Below are 24,704 nucleotides of genomic sequence, written 5' to 3'. Positions count from 1 at the left end.
CATGGTAACCCACGCAACCCTCATCTCTGAATCCTAAGACAGACACAACCACAAAGTCTAAACACTTTGTACCAGCCACCTACACTAAACTTTCAAAGTTTCTTTTCAAGTTAGCAAAAAGGTTTTGTTGTTAAATATCTTTCTCCACTTATGAAAGTCTCAACATGAGGATTTCTTATGCATAGGATCACATAAGAAGACCACTGTACTTCACTCACCGACCAGCCAGAGGAGCATCTGACCATTTTGAACGAATGTCTATTAGGCTGTAGGCACCAAGTCTGAACATGACACCTGCTACCCTTGTCCGGCCTGTCAAATAACTTCTCTCAGTTGCAGCAGTACAGTGGCTTAACTGTTGCCAAGGATGTTAACCCACTTCCTTTTTAAAGTTTACATCTTATCAACACAATTATTTACGTCTGATATGTGTGGTTTGAAACTGTTTCTTCCATTTCTCTTGTGCTGCTGTCTCCAGGTTTCTGAAGCAATATTTTCTATTTGACTATATAACATCCGCTTGTTCAACAGCAGACATGTGGCCAATGTTCAAACAGAACTGAGAACTGAGGTTTCCAGGACAACAGTGAGTCATTGTTGGACAGACATAACTAAATGAAAAAACACAGTCTGACTCAAAACGGTTTTGAAACTGCCACTTCAGAGCACAAACAAACACTTGAGTTTAAAATATGTAGTGGTGTGCGTAGAGTGTGGTGATATACAAACTCCTGCCCATCTTCAGACCAGCTCCTCAGTCCAACCTCCCGCTGTGTTAATTGCCCTGCACCAATTGCATGCTCTTTGTTTTGGTGAGACGGCCCATTCAGACTCATGGTTGAGTCGTCACCATCTTGTCTAATTACCCCTTTCATTATGCATTCAGACTATGTGAAAGGCCCATTCTCCCTTAAATATATTTGAGCATCACCAAACTTGCGTAACAATCCCTTACGTCAGATTACATGGCACCCCACCTCCCTCACGACAACGGGGGGTGAGGTGGGGGGGCTTTGAGTGGGCCTGGCCTAAAAAATGGCTGAGATACCATTGCACACCAACATCAGCAGTCGTGATGCAACTGTGAATGAATTGCAGAGGACAAAAGGGATTAGAGTGCAGAGTGAGAGTGACCACCATGACCTCATTGGTCAGCTGTGACCCTGGAATGAAAAGCTCCATGGCACACATTCACTCCTCCTGCACCTCCCCCAGTCATCTGAAACCCCTCCATGGGAATGCGGGAACATGGAGCAGGAGGGTTCAGCAGTTGCCTGCAAGAACTGAAAGAAGGCGGTCGGGTTTGGAATGCCGGGCCTTTTTCCTCACATTCCTGTGCATTCTCACCAAACAACTAACTGTGTCAGGCCAAATACAAGAGGCTTCTTTCTGGATGCCCCTGCCAACCCCAGTCTAAGAATCAGGGGAATGTAGAAACACCACATCATGACCAATCTCTCCCCCTACTACATTCATCTCCATCATGGAGGCAATAACATTTTTTAACCCTAAAGAGCTGTAAATAAAGGACATAATTAGGAGCCTTGTGGGACAAAAACACATACCGGCTTCATTGATTTGAGTGATATGTTGGTTTTCGCAATTAGTTAACTAACCAATGCATGAAAGGAAAGCAGCAGACTCTAAAACAGCTGTAGTTTACACAGTTACTTAGCATTTTAGTGGACAAAGCCAGCATCAGTTTTAGATCTTAAGAAGCTATTTAAGAAAGGCATCAAATGGCACACATTTATTTTAAATCTGAACAATCTGTATAAGTACAAAAAAGAAGTATCAGGTTTGTTTCTTACAAAATTACTCTCAAAAGGCATTTCAACACCTCGATAAAACAAAATAAACAAAAAGAATCCTTCAATTCTGTACATGACTCAAAATAAATAAATAACTTACATAACAATATAGAAACAATAACAAAGGTATGTACAATCAGGGTGAAACCCCATAAGACAATTGTTGGACTTCAGAACTATTAGTTCCAAACCGATCAATTATAGAGCAATATCACTGTGTAACATTTGTTCTCATACTCTTTGGCACTTTTTTGGAATCTTTGGATTTAGAGTTCGATCTGATAGTCAACGTCAAGTCTTTGGGTCTGTTCAAGCAGGTCTTTGGGGTCGAAGTTCCGCTCTTCCCTCAGAACTTGCTCTCCTCTTCCTCCAGCGCTCGGTTGAGGCCAGGGATAAACTTGAGAAGACGCCGGCGGAAGCTCTTCTGCTTGGGTTTCCTTTGCAGAGCACCAAAGCCTCCCTGCTTCTCCCCCGGCCCTGTCGATGTCGAGGAGGACGAGGGGCCTCGCAGGTAGCTGCGTGTGCTGGCGCTGCGAGTCAGGTGGGTCTTGGCCGAGGTGAAGAGCTCGCTGGCGGGCCGGATCAGGCGCCTCTGAGGGGGGAGCTCTTTCTGCTTCTGCTCCTCCGTGTTGTTGTTGGTGGCGTCATCGGTGTTGCCTTCACTGCCCTGGTACAGGCAAGTCTGGTAAAGGGGGTCATCCGTGGCGTCTGTGGCGGCACTCAGGTGGCTGGCACTGCTGCTGGTGCTGCCGGTGCAGCGGAGCGCTCGCATGGCAGCCGGGCTGGGGGCTCCCAGACTCCCATACACTCCTGCTGACTCCAGGGACTCATAGACAGACGCATCGCTCATCACTATCCCTGCAGGACAGAAGGAACTGTTAGAATCACCTGGTTTTGTTACATTTCTTTTTAAAACATGTCATATCTTTATTATGCCCTCGAGAGCACATATTCACGCCTGAGGGTCTGACTTACCGTGAACCAGCCTCTGCTCCTGCATCATCAGTGATCTGTATTCATCCCATTTCTCATGAAGGGTTTGCTAATAAAAACAAATCAAAGTCAAACCAACGTTAGACATTTGCTGGATAAAACCATGAAAAAGAATGATTAACAAGGCAGTAATGTTCTTGTCACAATGATCACTTATGGTGCAATGATGGACTAGGTTGGGGACAGCTGCTGTCATCTTGAGGAAAGTCTTCTCACTTGAGACACATCACTAAAAAGCTAACTTTCAACAGTCAACAGTGAGACTGGAGCCACTTGTGCCGGATGTCTCATTGCTGAACCCAGCAGAAAGCATGCTGGAAACAGCAGCCGCTACAGCTGAGACAGGTGGGGGTTTAGGGAAACAGGTGGTGATTGGTCTAAATCTAGCATTGAGCATGGTGGGAGGGCTCTGTTTCTTTCCTTGTTTTGGTTATACCGCCACACAGAATCACTTTACCCAGACAGCAGTTACTTAGTCTCCGCTGTCTGGACAAGAGCAGGGCATAACAGAGAGAAACAATCACCTTCAGATACTGCAAGCGGGCTTCCAGTTCGGCTTTGCGGATAGAATCACTGTACACAGTCTCCAGCCTAGAAGAGACAAACAGCCATGCCGTCAGGGAGAATAACACAGGAAGGCACAAGGGCTGATAAGAGTAATGTTACATAGCATAGGACCAATAAATGGAGTGGAGGACTTTTCAACTAACCAACATAAGACTCTTGTTACGAGGGTCCCAACATAATTGAATCAAGTCTAAACCATTTACTAGCAGCAGAAAGACTTGAGAACATATTACATTTACAGTTAGCTACTCTACCGTGTCTTAACTGACATACGCATGAGAGGATCTGGTGGTTATATAGGGCTGATATTCTGCTGAATGTTCTTAGTTAACAAGCCGGTTTATCCTCACTAGTGGTGGCAATAACGTGATGGAGTCAGTGGTGAGACAGGAAGCATGTTCTAGTTCCTTAATGTGGGTAAGTTCACTGCCTGAGCAGTCATCTTCAAAGTTTATAAATGGGACCTTGTTCTAATATTATATTAGCAGTAAAACTGAGATCGAGAGGGAAAGGAACTGCCAATGTAAATGTGAACTGCCAATTCAACATTTAATGCATACAAACTTCTAGCTCTTTCCATGAAATAAGTATTCTTCAATCCTGGTCCCACTGATGTTTAAGATGTTTCCCTGCTCCCACACCAGATTAAAATGAATCATGATCATCCAACTTCTGCAGAGCTTGATAACGAGCCATTTATTTGAATCAGGTGTGTTAAGAGCAAGGAAACATCTAAAACACTTATGTCAGTGGGCCCCAAGGACCACGGTTGGAGACCACTGAATTTACAGATAAATAGTCTCAGGAGAATCCTGTGACTATTAGTGGAGACAGGTTACCTTATTGTGTTGCCACATGCCCTGATAAGTTGGACTATCTCCTTGTGCCGGAATCCTTCCACAGTGGCCTTGTTCACACTTGCAATTGTGTCCCCTGAGCACACAAACAAGCATGTTAACATTGAGCTAGTAGCCCAAACAGCATGCATTGATGTGCCCTGTAGCCCCAGGATTTCACCATGCCACTGGTACTGAGGTACATGTTAAGGTTGGTTTGATTCCACCAGCCACTGTGATTCATGAAGGAAGTCTTTCTCATAAAGGAAGCTTGATGAGCCCATGTGTGAAGCACACGCTCCGAACCCTGTGTGGTCATGGGAGGGCCATAACATGCTGCTATACCCAGTCTAAACAGCCTGAACATATTTGTGTTCATCTATCTTTAGTGACTAGACCCACACACATCTGTGTGTCTAGTAAACAGAGCTACTATCTTTAATTGGCAAGTTGTGGTCAGTCTCTCTCTAAATTAATGTATGGGGTGCATGTTCATTTGTTTCAGATGGTTGGTGAGGCCTGTTTCTTTGGTTGCCTTTCTGTCAGACTGTGAAACAATGGACTGGTGCTCTTTCAAGAACCACCGCCTTCCATCCTCAGAGGGCTGAAGTCATCCGTTTTAGAAAAAAGACACATAGAACAATAAGCTGAGCATGAAGGGAATGTAGGAAGTGAAACTGAACTGGTGGAAATGGTCAAGTTACTGTTGACTAATTTTCCAGGGGTTGGGGGAGGGGAGTTGACGATTGTGTTTTGTTGACTTAAAAATGAATAGGCACACTGTCATATGTGTACTTCCCAAAACAACAGGCCGAAACTCATATGTATAGTTGTTGACATAGCCTGCCTGCCAGGCTGGCAAACAAAAAGGGGTGGGGCCAAACAAAACCACCTGTCATCCTGGTTTCCCTGAGTGTCTATTTTCAGTGGGTTCCAGTTATTTCAGAGTCTGCTGTTTAATGCAGGAAAATAAACATAAGTGCAAAACAAACAGATTTTTTACTTGCCAACTTTAAGTCCAGCTTGCTGGGCGGGACTATCATCATGGACCTTGCACACAAACGTGCACATCTCCACTGAGTTCTGGTCCTGGTGGTGCAGTCCATATGTCTGGAAAAAAAATAGAGGACAAGTGTTTAAGTACTGCTCTTTTTGGTTCCTTTTCACTAAGTTGCTGCTGCTGAAGTTGCTTCTATAATTTATAACTATAACCAGTCCAGTAGGAAGTGATGTTAGATGTCAGTAGTAACATGTCTTACGGGGGGTCTGGACTAGTGAGTCCTGGCCTTGTAACACAGCTAGTGGGGGTTTCGTCATTTGCGAGAGACAGCAATGTCAGGGCCTTTCATTCAAAACTCCACTTGAATGTTTGTGATGATGAACAAATGTGATAACCATGCACTGAATTGTGCACAAGGACAGCCCCTAGATAACTGAAGCAGAGACAGCCATGCAACACAGACAACCTCCTCCAGAGACGACTGAGAAGGAAGCAGGATAACATCATTCTACTAACCTTGTTTTCACATGCAAAACCTATCTAGTTAATCACAAACGACTGCATGTTGCTTTCAATATCTACCACATAAAAATACTGTTGTAAAAGGCTCTTCCAGGAGCTTTATCAACTCATTTGGTTAGCACAATAGGGCAACGTCCTGCTTGATTTACCACCGTCATAAAAAGTGTTTCTATTCTGTTTTCCAACAGCTTTAACGGCTGAAACGTTGTGTGTCACATTTGAAACATTTGAATGTTACTTCCTCATTTCACATGCGTGACAAGTTCTCTGAGGCAAATCTCGCACACCACCAACACACTTCTCTATGTCAAGTAGATCAGTTCAAACACCACTCGAATTTTATTTGAGAACTCCTAAATGTAATATTTGGCCCAAGGTTTTCTCAACAAGGCTTTCAATGTTGAACCTATGAGTCTCCAGTCTGAACACTTTCACGCCTCCAATTTAGTCTACTTAATCTGAAATTGATCATCTTTCATGCATTGACCATACCACTTCACACAAAGTTGTACAAAGCATTTAGCATTCTACTGACTTCCTCAATTACAAACATCAAAAATATCTGACCTCTGCCCAATAAATATTGGCCAACACTTGACATTAAGGTTCCATTAACTACCTGGTAACTACATTGCACCTATAGCAAAACCATTGCAGGAATATAGGAATTTATATGTAATTAAATACTATTCAGTTGTAGTGTTAGGCTTTTACAGAAGTGTAAGAAGTCATAGCATGGGGTAGGGGTGTGAGGGGGTAATAAAAAGGACAGTTGAACATTGTATTACCAAAACAAAATCAATATTAACATCCATTGGAAAGCCCACCCTTCCCCATACCAAGTTTTACTTGTATAGTGACTGATAAACCATGATTAAGAAGTAACTGCATGGTATGCAAATCCTTCTGCCATTTACATGTTGGCAACTGATATTATCCAATAAGGACTATTAAGAGAGCCACAGTACTGGTAATGTCAGAGGGAGAAAGAGAGGGAGAAAGAAGAGCAGAGGATTCAATAGCCACCCCTCACAACTGTCACACCATGCCCTGATAATTTAACTTCCTGTGGGACTAGGCCAGACAGGAAAGGAGGGGACCTCTATCCAACCAAAAATAGAAGCATCTATGTGACATAACAGGTACAATAAATTGTATTTTAAAGATATGTTTTGGCTTCTTTTCAGCTTTATTTATGCCTAGAACAGTTGGAGAGAGAGACAGGAAAGCAGGAAAAGAGAGAAGGGAAGACATGCAGGAAATGGATGGTCAAGGATTTGTACCCAGAGCATTAGATTAGGATTTGGAGTCAGTGCTTCCCAGAATAAGTTTTTTTTTGTGAACTTGTAGCATAATTATGTTTATTCCCCATGTCCTGAAATTTTGTATTTCGCCTAGGAGAGGCCATCTTAAAATGAATTCAACTGCAATAGGTGTTCAAGCACAATAGTTTGGTTTAATGTACCAATGAGCCATGGAAAAGATCTAGGCAGGGTATTTTAACATCCTAAGAATAAATCTATATCTTACACATCTTTATGGCTTTTGTAGAATGATCTAATACACACAATAGTATATGGCTTTTGTAGAATGATCTAATACACACAATAGTATATTGTAAGGAAGTGCTCCAGGGAGACACAGAAGGGAGATGGGAGAGATACAGTGGTGAACAGTGCAGATGTCTGAGGGCCCAGCGTGTCCCGAGGGGGAAGAGCAGAGCAGGTCTAACTCGGCAGGCGTGAGAAGATTCTTCACAACCGTCCTGCTTTTTAAATAGACTGACTGCCTCCTCTTCAAATCATAAGACAAATATGCAAAAGGAGCATTTGAAACATAGACGATCTTCTAAGCACATCAATTGAGGTATTTCTGTATATTTTTCAGATTTGGATCAGGAACATGGTGGACCAATATAACCTCACTACCCATACATTCTAATGCTCTTACCTGTATCTCAAATCCAAATGTCTCCTCTTCATTTTTCTCCAGGACCACTACCTTCCTAAAGTGAAGATTGAAAAGAAGAAAAAAAATTGCAGGGGGTCCACAATTAAATCAATATCTTAAGACAAAATCTCTGACCGGCACAATGTACACAAGCATTAAAAGCAGATGGCTGCCCAACGGGATGTTGACTGAATACATATGACAACTCTGTCCTGCCTTCATGGTCTTGATCTAAATTACATGACTGTTAACAAGTCCTGACAAGCCCTTGTTTGTGACCAGTACTCTCTTTACATCATGACAAAGGTCAAATGTACAAGGGTCAGGGAGTAAGGAAGGACGCCATGATAGCATCCATAATATCACAACACATGGTAAATTCATAAAACTCCAGTATATCATAAATAGTAAATGGCCAGAAGTACAAATGGTCATTGTCCATGCTGAATGCCTTTATAACTACCTTAATGAAATCCATGTGATAGCAAAACCAATTGGCTGCAGAAAATCATCTAACTCTCTGACTTTTGATAATATCATCATTTGAGCATGATGTATATCAAACTTTTGTTGACAGAGGAACCGTGACAGAGTAAGACGACAGGGTTCATAAGGTGTGAAAGACGTACCTCTGTGGTTCTGGCTCTGACTGTGTGAGGGGCTTCCATTTCTGAAGACCACCACCCTGTGTGAGGGAAACGAAACAACACACAAATCACTTAACTAGAACGTCTCCATGATTCATTCAACAACCACAGAGCATGCCATGGGTTTCCCAACTACGTAGACCATGCCTGAAGCAAGGAAGTTCACACCCTCAGATCTTGCACTTGGCACGTGTGTGTAGGGTTCATGTTTGTATTTTTGAGATACCAAGTGAAACCTTGTGCTAGAAAACATTTAGTCTAAAACTAGAAATGTGTTTCTGGCTGCCTTCCCTGTCACATGACAGTTTTGCAAACTTTGCATTCCAAGTTTGTTTCAAGTCAGCTAGTGATTCCAATGTTTGATAATAATTACAACAACAGAAAGAGTTTTAACAGGCTTTGCTCTTTGTACAAATATGACTTATGGGCACCAACTGGGCCTCTTGCCACAATGTCTGCTTTGAGGAAAACCCCATAGCCAAACGGGGGACCCACCCAGTGACGATGTAAGTTAAAAGCATATCATACTACCTTACGAAACGTTTCTGACTGTAATCAATTCACCTCTGTTCTATCTCAATGATTCCAAGTGTGGCTGCTGTGAAAGGGCACTCTGTGCCACATCCTCCCAGGGTTGTAAAATGTTACTTTCTTTATTTTCCCAACACTTAAAGAATTGTCCTGAGTCCCTCTCAATGACTTCATTTATTCCCAAAATCCTGAGAGACCAAACGGGGTGGCTGGAGCAGGTCTCACTGGAGCCCCCTCACAATGCCCTGTTGTTGCCCTCACACTCCAGCTGACGTGGGACACAAGCAGGGGTGGACAAGCTTAACTTGTACAGTTACTCCATAAATGGGACAAGTGCTGCGGTGCAACTCACAATCCAAAATAAAAGGTGTTGGTTAGGTTTAAGAAATTGCACAAAGTAGTTTGCAAAATCTTTCAACAAAACCGTTTAAACTATTTCTCATCAATTGAACTTTTTGTTCACTGATGAAGGCACCTTGGATAACGTTTCTGTGTGTTCACCAAATAGAGAATTGTGACATTTGTGACTATTCTCCTTACCGAGTTGGTAAAAAAGAAAAAATAAACACAGCTTTGCAGTAGTTTAATTTGATGATGTAAAATATGACCCTGGTAGATACTTAAGTTATCAAACAGTTAACATAGGTTGTTCCAATAACATTTACTGATCAAAACAGCGCTTAAGAGCTATAATATGATGCGTAAAACTAGGCTTCTCAAATTCATTTTCCACCGTGTTTTTGATTAAACGGCTTCTACCGAAGGATCATGTATCGGCCAACCCTATTAATGGACTCCAGACATTATTGTTGCTGGAATTAATTGCATCTGTACGCAGGACGACTAGTAGAGAATAACACATTTAGGATTGTTTACTGTAGGAAACCCAAAGTCAATGCGCAATTTACAGTAAATTGCAATGATGTGAGATTATAGATTCGTAGCCTATAGGATGAACTAACCTACTAGGATGAACTAGCCTACACCAAACGTTTGAAACTCAAAAATAACTGATTAATTTACAACTGGTGCAATAATTTTAACACGTGGACAGAACAATAATCGACATACGAACCCTTCTGAAATTCCTGGGTAACGTCCCACCAGAATACGCCAACGTTTTGTAATTGTACACGTCCGATGCATTAGATGGTAAATCCTTAGTTTTACAACTATCAGATTTAGAAGAAGCAAAGTAGATTTCAGCACTGTCTTGGCATGATGGTCCACTCTCGGGGTCATTGGAATTGACTTTTTTCAGTCTGCGGAACGTCATATTTTTCGTTTCATGTGCGTTCCGATGAAGAGAGAAGTTTGAGTCTAAACTTAAATTATGTTCCTTTCACAAGCACGACAGCAACCCTTCTGCAGAGATACTGTTCTGAACAGCAATCGTGAAACCTCAATTTCAAAAGGGACTTCTTCTGAATAGGCTGGAGGCGGAGTTTGTAATGCAACAAACACAATTGGTGGACCAACATACTTGCCTTGTGTCATTTGTTTAAAGTTAAGGACAGCATGGAAAATGGTGCACGTAAATGTCAATTGACGAGTTTTAACTCCCAAAAGTGCTCGAAGTACAAAAGCATTTTCCAAAGGCAGAGAGACAACGAAAGTATGATCATCAGTAGGTGGACAAGTGCGTTGTTTAGGCAGATCACTAACTGAAACATGGGTAATTTATAATATACATATTGTGTAGCCTATAGATTCATATTCATATTTTCTTTTCTTCAGGAATTTCAAAAGGATGTGGTCCTTTAGACGAGCAAAACATGTAACAATGAGTAGCACACAATCATCATTATTGGAAAAGTGGGATTCACAATACAATGATAACAGAAACAGCATTTTATGACAATGGTCGGTACTGCTTAACGAATTGTGCCCTCTTGTGATCAAAGGTGTTAGGTGCATGGGCTGCTTTTTGGTAAGACTGAAAAGTATGTTTTTTGTTAGTTGGTTATTCATAAATTAAATTAACAGTGTTGAATCCATTTTTTTTATTAAAATCTCAAAGACAGTCTTGAAATATATTAACATTTGTAAGATTACATTTGAAATGATATGACTAGCAAGCATCCAATCAGATAAATTCGATTTGTTTGAGGTAATTTAAATCCATATTGTCACTAAATACAGTTACATTTCCCCCTCAGTCTTTTAATTAAAACAGCACTGTGGTTATTTGAGAACAAAGATGCAAGTTGCTCTCTGTACACACGTAATAGTTACATCATCTCAAATGCAAAAAGTCATTTTAGAAGCAAGCACATCAAGCACATCATAGGCTACTGTGTCAAATAACAATTTATAACTATTAGCTCTCAATGATCTACAATTGCACAATCTTTCAATACATTTGTCCACAATATAGTAAAACTATGGACAATTATCCAAATAACAGTAGCTTCGTAATCAGGATGTAGTTTAAACATAAACTATGTTGGAAATCAGCAAGAGCATGACTGATCTGGAGTAACACAGCTGTTTTTAAGAAAATAAAACAATAACATTTTCAATCTCTTCTACATCTATCCTGTTAGTTCCTCTAGAACACATAAGATTAATATTGCAGAGCAAAAAGACAAAGGCACATACAATTGATTTTATCTTAACATATTGTTATTATAATAGTCTACACTACAACAGTAGTAGTTTTCAAGCAAGATTTCAATAATATTACCTTGCACTAAGGCAGAACAAGCAATGTGTCAAGTTTTAAGAAAGTTTGGTCAACCTGTTTTGGTCACACTTTAAACAAAATACATCTTATAAAGGCTTCTTATGAGCGGTATACCACATAACTTGGTAAGTTCAACTTGTGACTCCTTCATCACCTCAATACCTTGATTACTCAACGCCTCACATAACTATTATATACATTCGTAATTCACAGATGAGGTTGTTGAAATCCTTATTTAAATGTAAAACAAGTGCATACTATAAAGTCTACAAGTATATAAGTCACTGTTGGAGTAGGCAGGCAGCATTCTACTTGTAAGTGAAGAAGCTGGATGATTTGGCCTGGGGAGCCATCAGCATACTGGCTTGATTCTTGTGAGTGATGTGAATCTACAGAAAATCCCCCCAAAAATGTTACAATGGATCACTTCAGAAAGGCAAGTGATATATGAACTATCAAATGAGTCGAGTGCAATTTGGAAAAGGTAAGAGGCTAATTTTCTTTCTTAGCGCACTCACCGTGCAAGGGGGCTGCATCCAAGGCTCACCATCAATCTGCATTGGTAGTGCTTTGTTAGTCCTGAGAGAGTGTAAATAAGCCTCATTATATAGTTACAAGTGCAATACCAGAGGAACTGGGACTGATGGAAAAGCAGAAAAGTGGTGCATGGTCAAAAAAAAGAGTTGATTTACATTTAAATGCCTCAGCTCATGAGACATACTATAAGACCTTAACATAACAATGAAAATGTCACCTTCAGTGCTGGACACGTTAGGATGTGTGACTGGGGCGCTACATACCTCTCTTCAGCTCAGGGAGCTTGTTTCCAGCTCAAAAGGGCGAGCATTTCAATTTATTCATGATTATCTGAGGAGGTTAGTTGTCTATACAAGTCTCAAATGCTCACCTAATGGTTATCTGGGATGTTTTTGCTAGTCTCACAGCACTCTTGAGTCCAGTGTATATTCGGCCCATCTCAATGGCTCCCTCTAGGCCCACGACCTCCATCCGCTTGTCACTGAGATCTGGCATAGGGGGAGCACTGAGCATTATACAAAATGTTTCCGTTTTTTTTTCTATGGTTTTCATGTTTTCAACAAAATCAAATCACCATTTATGATGAGAAACCATAACATGTTATAGCAAGTTAACTTCACCATACCTTGTGAGCTCACTTTCAGGGCATCGGGATCAACAATCACCTCAGGCAGCTCCTGGCTCATAAACTCCTTGCTCTCACTCTTTTTTGCCTCGCCCCACAGATTGGAGCCACCGTGCATGCTGGGAATGTTAAGGACAGCAACCCCTTCCATAGACAGTCCACTAAGGTTCAATTGAGTGCCACTGCACTGGGAAGCGAGCAACATCATGACAGGCAGAATATTAGGAGACATGATGAGGAAAACACAAAACTATAAGGTTAAGTGATACTGTTAGAATGTAGAAGGTGGGGTGCAAGTTATTCTGGTGATTAGAGTAAGAGGTTTAGAGGCTGTACCTCTGTGTTCTGATAGAAGCACTGACCTCAATTGTGACACACTCGTTCAATTTCTTGCAAGAGGCAGAGATTGTCTCTGAGGTGGCAAACTCAAAATACCACAGTTTGTTCTTCATTCTGGAACCATAAACAATTTCGACAATCTTAAAAAATTGGATTATGCAAGGCTGTCTTGAAACAGGATAAAGTCACCCAAGATAACTGCACCTGCTGTTGAACTTCTGGGGGTGTTTCTCCCTCATGGTGTGGAATTGGTGGGCAATGGAGGCATCCTGTGAATAGAGAGCACTATCTGTGAAGTTGATATTAAAGCAACCGGCTTAGCGTAAAAAGATGATGATCTAAACATGTGACATCTATGTTGAATACTTACCACTCCAATGGAGAAATAATTGTTGATGATCTCATAAGGCACGGGGTCTCCTTTCTCCTGATCGTCCTCTGTGATCACCTGTATGCTCCAGCGATCCATGAGCACCAGGGAACTTCCCTCGATATCCTTCAAGATCCGACTCAGAACTGAACCATCATACCCTTCAGAGATGGTCACATACATACACATGAGCTCAAACTAACATCCAAAGATGGTGCATTCAGAAGCTGTAGACATCAGATATTCTCTACATCTGATAGAGAAGGCATCGTGACTCTTACCTCCTCCCCATCGAAGGCAACGTGCCAGATCATTTCCTGTACCCAGGGGTAACACAGCCACAGGTGGACGCACATGAAGATTGGCTTTGTCTGATTCGACCAAAGAGGGATAGATTTCAGTACCATCTAACAACAGGAGGCAATTGCTGTTTGCACATAGTTTTTGACATGTGTGGCCCCACCTATGGCATCAAGAATCCAGCCGACAGTGCCATCCCCTCCACAAACCAATATCCTATAATCCGTGAGATTTCTGAAGAAGGATAGCCTGAAAATACAGATGAACACAGCTATAGCTATGCAGGACATAAAGGGAACTCAGTCCTGTGAACAGACAGCACTATCTGCCTCCTCTATCTTTGATCTGATAACTTACCCTGGTCCAGGTCCACCATTTGACAGGTTGTATACCTGCCGTGGATTCAGCAAATACTGAAATTTACGCAGGACCCTGAAATAACAAAAATCTGATTTAATAAATCCAGCCCTAACCATTTCTTTGTAATGAAATCAAATAATTCTTCTTCTTAGTCACACCAAGCCTCACCTTTCTCCTTGCTTGCCTCCACTTTTAGGATTCACAAACACTAGAAGAGGGTGGGTGTCTGGAACAGGGTTGATCTGTTCACATATATAAAATGTTACCCAGAGCTTTTTTGCTCAAATTAAAAGCAGGCTACTAGACAAGTGACAGGGAACGGGCCTATCAGTAAAGGCCAGTACCTGGAGCACCTGTCCATCGGGAGTGGTGTTGTGGTCACTGTCCTCAGTAGAACCTGAACCGTCATTTTTCAGGCTGTTTTGCCTCTCCTAAGGTGGTGAGCAAAGAGGTGGCAGAGTTAGTTGGCAGGAGGACACAGACATGAGATTATATTCTCCACTATGTTACTTTTTCCAAACAAAACTGGATGTATCACATCAGTGGAAATATTACAACCCATGAAAATTTTATGCAAGAAAATGAAAATACTCAAGTTTCTTCTTAGTCAATCTGGCATAGGCCTGTTTAGTGAGAACAGCCTTGGCAGAGATGAGTATGTTCAGATCTTTAGAGCAACATGATCCTTCTGGCCTACCTTTATAATGGGGTATATGGCCCAGGGTGGGAGGATGTGGTCTCTCAGTGGGCCACAGTTACATTCTGACGGCTCCTGAGATGCACATTCGTCATGGCGCTGGAACACAAAGATGATGCAACACAAGGGTTTGGGTCAGGGTTGGGTAATAATGTAAACCGAGAAGGAGAATAGACTAATAACTAGAGAACCATAAATGATCAGGTCACAATGTCTATTAAAACACAAGGACTAAATCATCTTTCTTTACCCCCTCCTTACTTACCATGGCATGGCACCAGACACAGTGCTTCCCCGTCAAGCTCTGATAGCTCTTGATCTTCTTCTGGCACTTGTCACACTTCCCAGAGTCACAATTCCCACTGACCCAGTCATGGGCTGGAACCTGTGACACCATGTATTATATAGGACAGTGTACAGGACTGTATGACTTTGTCAATAAAAGTACTTTAAAGACTCAGGTTTACCCCTGTCTCTTTCTTCGATTTCACGTAGGTCCTGGTGCAAGGAGCAGGGTTTCTGTTGGCACAGCGTCCATGCACGGTGTATTTGCAGCCTGCATCAAATAAAACACAAGAAGACATTGTTTATATACTAGCTATTTTTATATTATCTATTCTATAATTTACAGGTTAATTCAACAAGAATACTGCTAAATTGAAGTTGTCAGTGTATCAGCATGATGATAGAGCGAAAAGGAAAAATTAAGACAGTATCGCCCTCTGGTGGAGAAATCTGGCACTCACAGGTGCAGCAAAGCCCCTGTTTCATCAGTCCCAGCAACATGCTCTGACACACATTGCAGTAGACAGGCTTGTTGAAATGCTTCATCCTCCATAGATGCTGCCCATCCTTCTGGGTCATCTAAGAGAGAAGTGTGGGGTAGAAGATGAGTGCGTGCTCTCAAATCTTTGTGATAGGTTCATAGTGGCTCATTTGAAAAGCAGGAAGTCATGGATGTTTTCTGAAGCGGTTTGTTACAATACCATTAGGCCCTGCCTGTGCAACCTTCAATAATGACAGTGATAGATTGGCGTGTCCAATGGACTTCATAGTCCTCTCATCTCATCACCGCTGTGACTCGGACAGACAGCTCAGAACAGATTCTTGAATAGTCTTGAATAATAATATTGCTACCCTATTAATAACTCACCACACAAAATCATGAATACCACGTCACACTAATCCTATGTGTGCTACACAGGATTATAAGGTTACTCTGAATCTAATGTGGCAGATGCTCTTATCCAGATTACAGAAAAAATACTTACACAAATACTGACTGAGTGACCCATGCTTTTAGTAAGTGTTCTAAACATGTAGCACAGAGATTCAAAATTACTGTGTGAGAGCCTGCACTTCTCTTTGGTGGATGAAAATAGCATGGGGGGGGGGGGGGAAGTCCCCACATTTTTTGTAAAGGCTAGAAGGTTGAGAGAGATGCCGTTAGTGGTCAGCCACACAGTCAGTCAGCCTGCCAGCCAAACATACTTAGCGGATCATAACCCCATTGAGATTACATTATCTGCAATATTTAAATGGTACTTGCTCATGACTGTGAACTACACACCGATAGCAATGAGGTGATAGGAGTGGCCCCCCAGATGACTTATTTCACAAAGCCGTGGGTTTGTTGCAGTCTAAAGGTTACAGATTCTTTTCTAGGTGGGGTTTAAATACTGTAGCTGAGGTAACCATTATGGTAAAGTAAACATCGTAGTGAATCGGTCAGATGCACAGAGATTGTGTTTATGTAAGGGTCTATGCCATGTGGTGGTGTCCAATGCCTGCTACCCTGTGTCAGCAGAAACATCTAGAGCAGCAGAGAGACTGAACAAGAGAGTGAGTAAGAGAGATGTGCAGAGGTTTTAACACATTACACATATCAAGTGTTTTAAAAACCACAGCTACACTTTATACAACGGAATGCTTTAGATATTTTTCTCCCAGTGATGTGACAGGAAACCCAGTGACACAATAAGGGGATGCAAAGATGGATGGACCAACCTTCAACCCTAGCAGTACCAGCAAAGGCACATTGTTCATCCCCCCTTCTACCCATTCCTCCAGAGACACTGTTCCACTGCTGTCGGCATCAATGGCCGTCATCATGTCCTTCAGCACCTGCACAAACAACAGTGTATATTTAGATCCCAATTCATTTACATTTCCCAGACTTCAACACTGGGGCTGAACATAAAATACCAGTTGTCTGTAAAACCCCCACACACCCCCATGCCTGTGGAGATGTGTGCGCATCTACATCTTGTAGCATTGAGGAAAGCTATGGTGAGTCCCCTTTGGCAAAACACAGAAGGCAATGTGTGTATCTTACCGGCCGCAGCTCTGACACATCCCAGCCAAGGTAATCCGCAGCATGCATCATCTGAGCAATGATGCGATCCACCTCCTGCATCAACAGAAAACAAGAACAGACATACAGAGTAAGCACTGAGGTGACACTGTCATTTATTTCGTGTTGACAATAACTATTTTAGTGCAGTTACTTACGGAGCTGTCAAGGACTCCGTTGCCATCTCTGTCATACAGTTTGAAAGCAACTGAAAAGAATGAAAAAAAATGGTGAATGAACGATCCATCATACAGAGGTGTGACAGAATACTGCAGTGTGTTACTGCAGCAGAGGGGAACCCAGTCAGGACTTACACTCCAGCTTGTCTCGAGGCTGGCCATCCTCCAAAAGAGAGAAGTAACACGAAACGTCCTTGAGAAAGACCTCTTCTACGAGAGAGGATGCTGGGATCAATATACATCCAGTATACACACATGTCATGTTGTGAGCTTTGATACTGTAGATATTTAAGTAGGAACAGGGCTGTCTAAGAATAGTAAGGTTGGTTTAGGGACCACCAACTGACTAGTGCTGCCCTCCTGTGCTGGTTCAGAGTTCTGGAAAGAGCGGAAGAGGCGCTGGCAGATGTCTGCAGGGAAGTCGTCGACCTCCAGGTAGGTTTTCAGAAATAGTCTGAAACCTTCCTCGTTGATGCACTGGAACAGATATAAGAGAGATCATATTGTCACTTTCAGTCCTGGAAGGTCAGACACATGAGAGCCAGTGAGACTAGTACTTAGATCATTTCTAAAATGTAAATGGATGGGGGGTTGAAATACTTATATAAGTTACCATCAGAATACTAAATAGGTTATTAAACATATGCAGTCCAACAGATAAGGAGCTGTATTGTGAATGAGTCCATTTGTATTTTAGTATCGCAGGTAATTATTTGCTTTAGGGTCTACAATCAACATTCCCTTGAGAATATTGAACCACAATTTCCTGAAAATTTCTGTGGTTGAAACACTGCAAAGCTACCCTATAAATAAATAACGATAATGCAAGGCACAGTCAGACCTCAGGGCCCAAATGCCTGCCTGTGAGAAAAATGATTCTCTGAAAGCCAGGCATTCATTATGTCTCTCTAAGCTAGTGCATTACTATGCGTGTGGTCACTCTGTTCATTTCCTGTTTCTGAAAGGCAGAATGATAGCTTTTTCAACAGTTTCAGTATATTATACTGATGTCCTAGAGTAAACTGCCTTGTATCATTATTTCATTACCTTTGCTATAGTTTTCCAAGAGTACGTTCTCCATGGTTTCATTATGTAATTAGTTGGCAACCCCAACTGCTGATGTCCACATTATTTAAGGGGCCATTTTTAAAGCCACTTATTATTGTCCTACACTGCATGGGGGTAGCCAGCATATCCTTCAAAAGCACCATGCTGCATGTGCAAAATCAAGAGGCAATTTCCATTTGCAACTTTAGCTGGCAGACTTATCTACTACAAAAGACATTAGTCTCAAGAGTCTGATTTATCTACTTAATAAATAGAAAATCCATAAATTCATTCATTTTAGGAATCACTTTACTTAAATGGGGTCCCCATAAGCATTCATAAACCTTTGCAAATCATTCAGTGTGCCTTTCAGTGTGAGTAAATATAATTTATACCTACAGTTGCAGTATGATTTAATGTTTGTCTTTAAAAATGCAACATAGATCATTGAAAATGTGTGATTAAGATGGTTTTGAATTCTGTAGTAAATCCCATTGAGGTATTACTCATAAAATGTGCAATTAATGCTTATAAAGACCCCACTCAATTGAAGTGTTTATTTAATAGTGTTTAGTAATCCAATCTAGTGACGTAGCCTTCAGTCTCCAAACTCACTCTAAGAGAGGGTGAGAGCAGATGACTTACGTGGTCGATAGACCTGGCTATGATTTCCTCTCACCTCTCCGTGTCTGTGCTGTGCCAATCTGCCATCTGCATCAAATTCCCTTAGAACATCTTTAACCTTCAGTCTGCAGTCTGGGAGAAGAGTCACAAAGGTCACACAAACACTCACAACACACCTCACTCACGTGCCCACTCCAACCACAACACAGCCAGACTCTATAGATTGAAAACTGCTGGTATATTTAACCTTCACACACATGTGAAATGTGATGTTTAAGCGTGTCTCAGGCATGCACCATTTCATCAAGATAATGTGTATGCATGTATTCACAGTTTGTCTGAATCAAGGTCTATCAAGGTACACAGTGTGGGTGTTGCTACATTTGCAAATACTTGAGAGAGACAGTCACCTCTTCCAAGTACATAAGAGCATGTGTGTGTGGGTGGAAATGGAAGAGGTGAAGCGCTGAGGAAGCTGGCTGTCTGTACTCACAGTCGATGTACTGCTGAAGCTGGATGAAGTCGACTGGGTTCAGCTCCTTCACCTCTGGGTCTGTGGGGGCGGACATGGTGCCTGCGTCTGCACTAACTGCCTGTGCATGGGTGAGAAAGAGAGAGAGAGAGAGAGAGAGGGGGCGGAGGAAGAGAGAGAAACAGAGAGAGAGCATACATCAGTCTGTAGTGTGAAATTGAGGGATAAAGCATCATACTTGTGAGCAGAAGATAGCAACATTAATCAGAAGTCTAGCATTTGCATAAAAGATGGGACAGTAAAAATCACAACAGCAGTAAATCTAGTTAGGAACAGCTCTAAAGCCATAAGATTTACATCTAGAAATAACATGGTTAACACTGGTCACATTCTAATTTGCAAATAGCCTAAACCTTAAAACCGTTCCCTCAAGACAAACAAGTCTTGGGGTTTGGGGCACATGCTATGAGCTTGGCTCTCTTACCATCTCAGTATTTAACAAAAACATTTTTGTAAGGATAAGCAACACAGACTAAACACACTTCCTGCAACATAATCTTACTCTCTGGAACTGTACATTATGTACTGCAGCAAGTAACAACTTTAGGCAACTCACACCTCTAACCAGCATAATGTGAACTGTCCTATGCTATGTAAATTTGGCCCACATATAAACTCTATTGATATCAGGCCACAAGCACCCTAGATTCTATGTCTCTAGAGGTTCTTGCACCCAAAGCCTTTTTTCAAATATTTAGTGAATTAAATGATTATAGGCGAGCCCAGATTTCAGATTTTTTTTTTGCCTTTAGGACAAAGTCATTAACATTAACCCCTTATTTAAAAAATAATTCAGACTCTATCCTATTCACTGCAATCTTCAAAAAATTCCAGCCTGGAAATATATTTATTTAATTTAAATTTAAGTCCATTAAGCAAGACCATTTTACGTAGCAGCGTTTAGGCTCTCTCTCTCTGTATATATTTCCTTTCCCATTTAAATTAAATGTCTATGGGTCTTAAAAATAGACCCCAGTGTATTTTACAGTGGTGAGTGTCAGAGGAACAAGATATAGAAGACTGGTACAGAACACCTAAATGTCATAAACGAAAAAATAGACCACTCTTTCCATGTGAAGCAACCAACTCTCTTCTCCTTGTGCTAACAAAGGGTCACGCTGTCCCCACTTAATTCCCTCAAAAGGTTAGCAGCGTTGCCTAGCAGTTTTGTTTATGCAGCCAATCAGGTGGCAGCCAGCAGAATTGACAGCAAAGTGGCAATTGTGGAGGGTATAGAGAGGGGAATGAAGCGATGGCATACTTCAAAATAGAATCAGCGATCTATCCTCATAACGTAAGATGCATAAACTGGGTCCCCTTGCCATCCTCCTTTTGAACATACCTACATAAAGGATTATTCAATGACTTAGACATGTTCTTTAATAGTTAACCTTCCCTGTCCTTTACAGCAACATGCTGACATGAGCATGTATGTGCTCCCTCATAACAGAGGGAACACCATCACCACCATCATCATCCTTGTCACAATGATTTCAAGCCATCTGAGTAATCTGATTCTCCACTTCCTGATCAGATAATTATTTGCATACACAATGTTCACATGCAGAGTGGAAATCACTACCAGACAGAACAGGGACTGCTAAAAAGCAATGGAGGTCAAACAGAAATAGTCTGGTAGTACCCATATGCTTTCCCTGGCCCTATAATACACACAACCATAGAGACACGGTTCTGATATATGACTGCCATAAAGTGATCCCGGTAATAGAAGGGATGTAAAACAGTACAACAGTCTTTGCCTTGGCAGGTTCAAAACAAAATAATGAAGGATTTGGGTCTCTGCAGACTCTCTCTCCAGTACAAGTGGCCAGCTGTCAGATTTCAAGCTTACCCTGCTCTGAAAATGTATTCCATATACAGAATTTAACCTCCTTTGTATGGGTAGAATAATACAACATCTGAGTTACAGTTTAATATACAGTACATGTATATTATTGCACCGTCTCCCAAGTTATGTAAAATTCAACACATGTACAATGAAAGCCTAACTGATGTTTATACAACACTAGCATGATTGGGGATAACCTTTTTCCAAGGTTGTTGATATTTGTGCAAGCTGTCATTCACCCTCGCCTTGTGCAAAAAAAAGGGCTGTTTTCTTAACACTTTTAAAAGCAAACCCCTAGACTTTCTCAAGTTGTGGTCGGAAAACAAGATGCGTTTTTTTAAACAGTCCGCCTCAAGCAGCTTGGATAGTTTTCCTCTTTCACTAACAGACAATAACGTTTTTTTATCTTCACTGACATGTGGTGAGATTACTGCACATCAAGTTAGTAAGGGTGGGGGCATGTTTTGTTGCCATGGAAAGTGTTTCCCTTTTTCGTCAGAGGATTGCCATGGGCGTTGACAAGAGTGGAGGTAGAAGGCAGATATGTATGAGGGGAGCCCAGCTAGCTGCTGTGAGGTTTCCCTTCTTGCACCACCCACCTCCCACACTGCTTTGCTTGGTGGCCTTCAAAATAGAGACCACAGTCTAAGTTGCATTCCACATTCAGATGCTACTGTGACTCATCTCATGAACAAGAGAATACCCCTCTCTATAAATGGACTGCTTGCTCAAATGAGTAACCTGCAAGAGTGCAACTTTCTAAAAACAGCTAAATCACTTGCTTTTAACTACTCTGGCTCTCCTGCTGTGTATCTCTTTCCTGTATCTTGTATAAGGGGTAATGAAGGCTAGCAAAATACAATTTATCACAGAATACAATTGTCCAAGGTATTACACTAAAACCTCCTGAAGTGAGTCAAAATGTATAATGTCAGACATAATTCAAATGTGTAAAACAGCCCACCACTACATGAAGCACTTACTTCTGGAAACGGTAAGGGAGGCTCGCTTTCTCGTTTGCTTGGCAAAAAAAATGGCAACACAGCCTTTGAAATCCTCCTGATACGAATGTAGAACTTATGCAACAGTCAGCTAAGGTTTTCTGCACAACACTAGTGGATTGACTGCAAAAACAGACTCGTCTGGACTTGTGAGGGTGCACCCTTTCACCAAGCAGCCTCATTACTTTCACAGTGTGAGCCCTGGCAATGACACATGTTAAGGGGACTAATATAAGGCACAGCACGTCTTCTGCAGAACAAAACCAGGGAACAGAACAAGTTATACATTCTGCCCTTTTAGATGACCCATTTAAAAGTAATATAGCATAATTAGGAAGATCATCCACACAACTTACCAAAGGTCATCATTATTGTTCATTCACAAGCAACTTTATCACAGAGAAAGATCCCCGATAGAGCAAAGTCATAGAAGCTCAAAATATTTGAACATGGAATAAGTGCTATAAATTCAGCCTTGTTTACAGGGCCTGTCCTACTACACACAGAGTACACAGTAACAATAGATCAGTTGGCCTCACCACCACACACTATTGATTCCCTTGTTTGACTTCTGCAGCTATACAGACAGAGGGAAGACCACCACCCAGCTTGACCTGATTCCAGTGGAATAAAGATAGACAGTTTGTTTATTAACCTACAGATTGTCCAGGAATGCATTGCCACCTGTTTATGGGACTACACATGTGGCTTTGTATCTCAGGTTCAGTAGTCAGTTTCACATTGCTCCGAGAATTAGACAGTCTTTCCTGTGTCTTTATACTACAAACAAAAAGGCTGCAAGATACTCTTGGGGCTCCATGCATAAATGAAAGTAGACAATCAAAATAAAGCAAACAATATCCATCTGAGGTTTAGAAGTAACAAAATATCACTGCTCTCTAAAATTAGAAACAAGCATATCCACATGGTTATATTAGTACCATGGGTTAGGGTTAGCCACTGCACTGAACTGCACAGACCCAGGGGTCCTTGATGTGTTCAAGCCATACTGTAGGTTCTGAGTCGACACATTCCAAGTAAGATATAGTCACAAGGCACCCCGTGAAATGCAAGGGTAACTAAGCAGCTCATATCAACTTAAGGACATGAACTGAGCTTTGTGTTGGAAAGCTGTTTGCCTTGCAATTTAAAAACGTCCACAGCATTTACGAGATGCAATACATTCCCCTAAAAAACGATAGTATTGATAGTACAATCACATCATAGTTGCATTGAGCATAGTTAAATAAGCCAATTACTGGTTGTACATCAATGTGTCAACTCATAATCGTACAATTAAATAATTCATTCTCGAAACGTCCGACTAAACTCAATGATACCTAAATAGGCTAGTTCATGCAGTACATTAAACATAATTTAAATTCAAATAAAGGCAATTTTATCTAGAAGCAAAACTGGACGAAGCTATCTCATTTCATAAAAAAATCGAAATTGTATTTGACATCAGCGCATAATATGTCGGCTTTTACAAAGTTGTGAACGGACAACCCCACGATTCCATTGAACTTCATCGTTCAGCATAGTGACTTTATGACAGGGCTTTATTTAGTAGCCTATCCTACCATACCTTCTATTTCTCGACGACAGTTGTCCGCAGTCCTTTAAAACTGTTGAGCTGTTGCTGAAAAGCCTTATATTCCCTTGATGGCAGGGTGGTTGAATACACGTTTTTAAAATGTTGCTTGTTGAAGGCGACAAAGTAAGCAATGTGGCCGCAAAAAATGTTTGAACTGTTTAGAGGGAAGGAAAGATTGACTGGCTCCCACGCCCGACTCTGCACTATCCCTCTAGTCTAGTGCAATAAAGCACCGCCTCGAACTGTCATCTCTGCACGCACTTTGACCGACGTTTAGAGGAGCGTAGGACTTGCCCGTTAAAGTAATTAACATAAATTTCACCCATAAATATTATCAACTACAGTTAAATCCATTTTTATTTAATTGTATCGTCATTAACATATGTCTGCATTTGTAGTGATGTTCGATATTCTGAGTTTCTCGCTCGCTTGTCTGCATTAATTGTGCTAGGCTACATCATTGAGGAAGAAGATGCGACAACCTATTTCTAACTTTTTAAATAGATGTTGTTTTGTTAATGTTTGCTTAATCCTTCCATGCCCGGTAAAGGATGGATCCTCATGTCTGGCAAATAATTTAGCATGCAGAATGTAGCACAGAACAATAACAGACTATTTGGCAGGGAGCGTTTCACATTCCATTCACAATAGGAAGGATTTAAAAAGTGAGTCCTCAACAGAGGGCATGAGCTGGCAAGAGCAGGCACCAGACAACAGCCCATGGGAGTTTCTCTCTCATAAGAGATGTGAG

The 24,704-nt window shown here is 41.4% G+C and overlaps 2 protein-coding genes across 3 annotated transcripts; both read right to left on the bottom strand.

The window, feature by feature from the left end:
* Window positions 1-1,655: 1,655 nt before the first annotated feature.
* tamalin (trafficking regulator and scaffold protein tamalin) lies at window positions 1,656-10,256 on the bottom strand. Its single transcript, XM_047039844.1, has 8 exons — window positions 9,933-10,256; window positions 8,309-8,364; window positions 7,680-7,734; window positions 5,215-5,317; window positions 4,211-4,304; window positions 3,329-3,395; window positions 2,787-2,853; window positions 1,656-2,669 (listed from the first exon to the last, which is right to left on the bottom strand). The coding sequence occupies exons 1-8, from the start codon at window positions 10,131-10,133 to the stop codon at window positions 2,158-2,160; spliced, it is 1,155 nt and encodes a 384-aa protein (XP_046895800.1). The 5' UTR covers window positions 10,134-10,256; the 3' UTR covers window positions 1,656-2,157.
* Window positions 10,257-10,845: 589 nt separating this feature from the next.
* Window positions 10,846-24,186, bottom strand: dgkaa (diacylglycerol kinase, alpha a). Of its 2 annotated transcripts, none has more exons than XM_047039841.1 (24): window positions 23,945-24,186; window positions 19,468-19,567; window positions 19,030-19,106; window positions 17,651-17,780; window positions 17,439-17,513; window positions 17,283-17,332; window positions 17,107-17,181; window positions 16,779-16,895; window positions 15,518-15,635; window positions 15,239-15,327; window positions 15,037-15,156; window positions 14,772-14,870; window positions 14,419-14,505; window positions 14,243-14,316; window positions 14,072-14,146; window positions 13,878-13,963; window positions 13,696-13,785; window positions 13,415-13,575; window positions 13,249-13,313; window positions 13,068-13,158; window positions 12,706-12,892; window positions 12,451-12,568; window positions 12,062-12,122; window positions 10,846-11,932 (listed from the first exon to the last, which is right to left on the bottom strand). In XM_047039841.1, the coding sequence occupies exons 2-24, from the start codon at window positions 19,541-19,543 to the stop codon at window positions 11,852-11,854; spliced, it is 2,202 nt and encodes a 733-aa protein (XP_046895797.1). In that variant the 5' UTR covers window positions 19,544-19,567; window positions 23,945-24,186; the 3' UTR covers window positions 10,846-11,851. The 2 variants fall into 2 exon arrangements, with proteins under 2 accessions (XP_046895797.1, XP_046895799.1); XM_047039843.1 differs by having other exon boundaries at window positions 17,439-17,510.
* Window positions 24,187-24,704: the final 518 nt, after the last annotated feature.

This window comes from Hypomesus transpacificus, chromosome 18 (genome assembly GCF_021917145.1).
Source record: "Hypomesus transpacificus isolate Combined female chromosome 18, fHypTra1, whole genome shotgun sequence".
Classification (NCBI taxonomy): domain Eukaryota; kingdom Metazoa; phylum Chordata; class Actinopteri; order Osmeriformes; family Osmeridae; genus Hypomesus; species Hypomesus transpacificus.
This window is presented reverse-complemented; position numbering and strand designations above follow the sequence as displayed.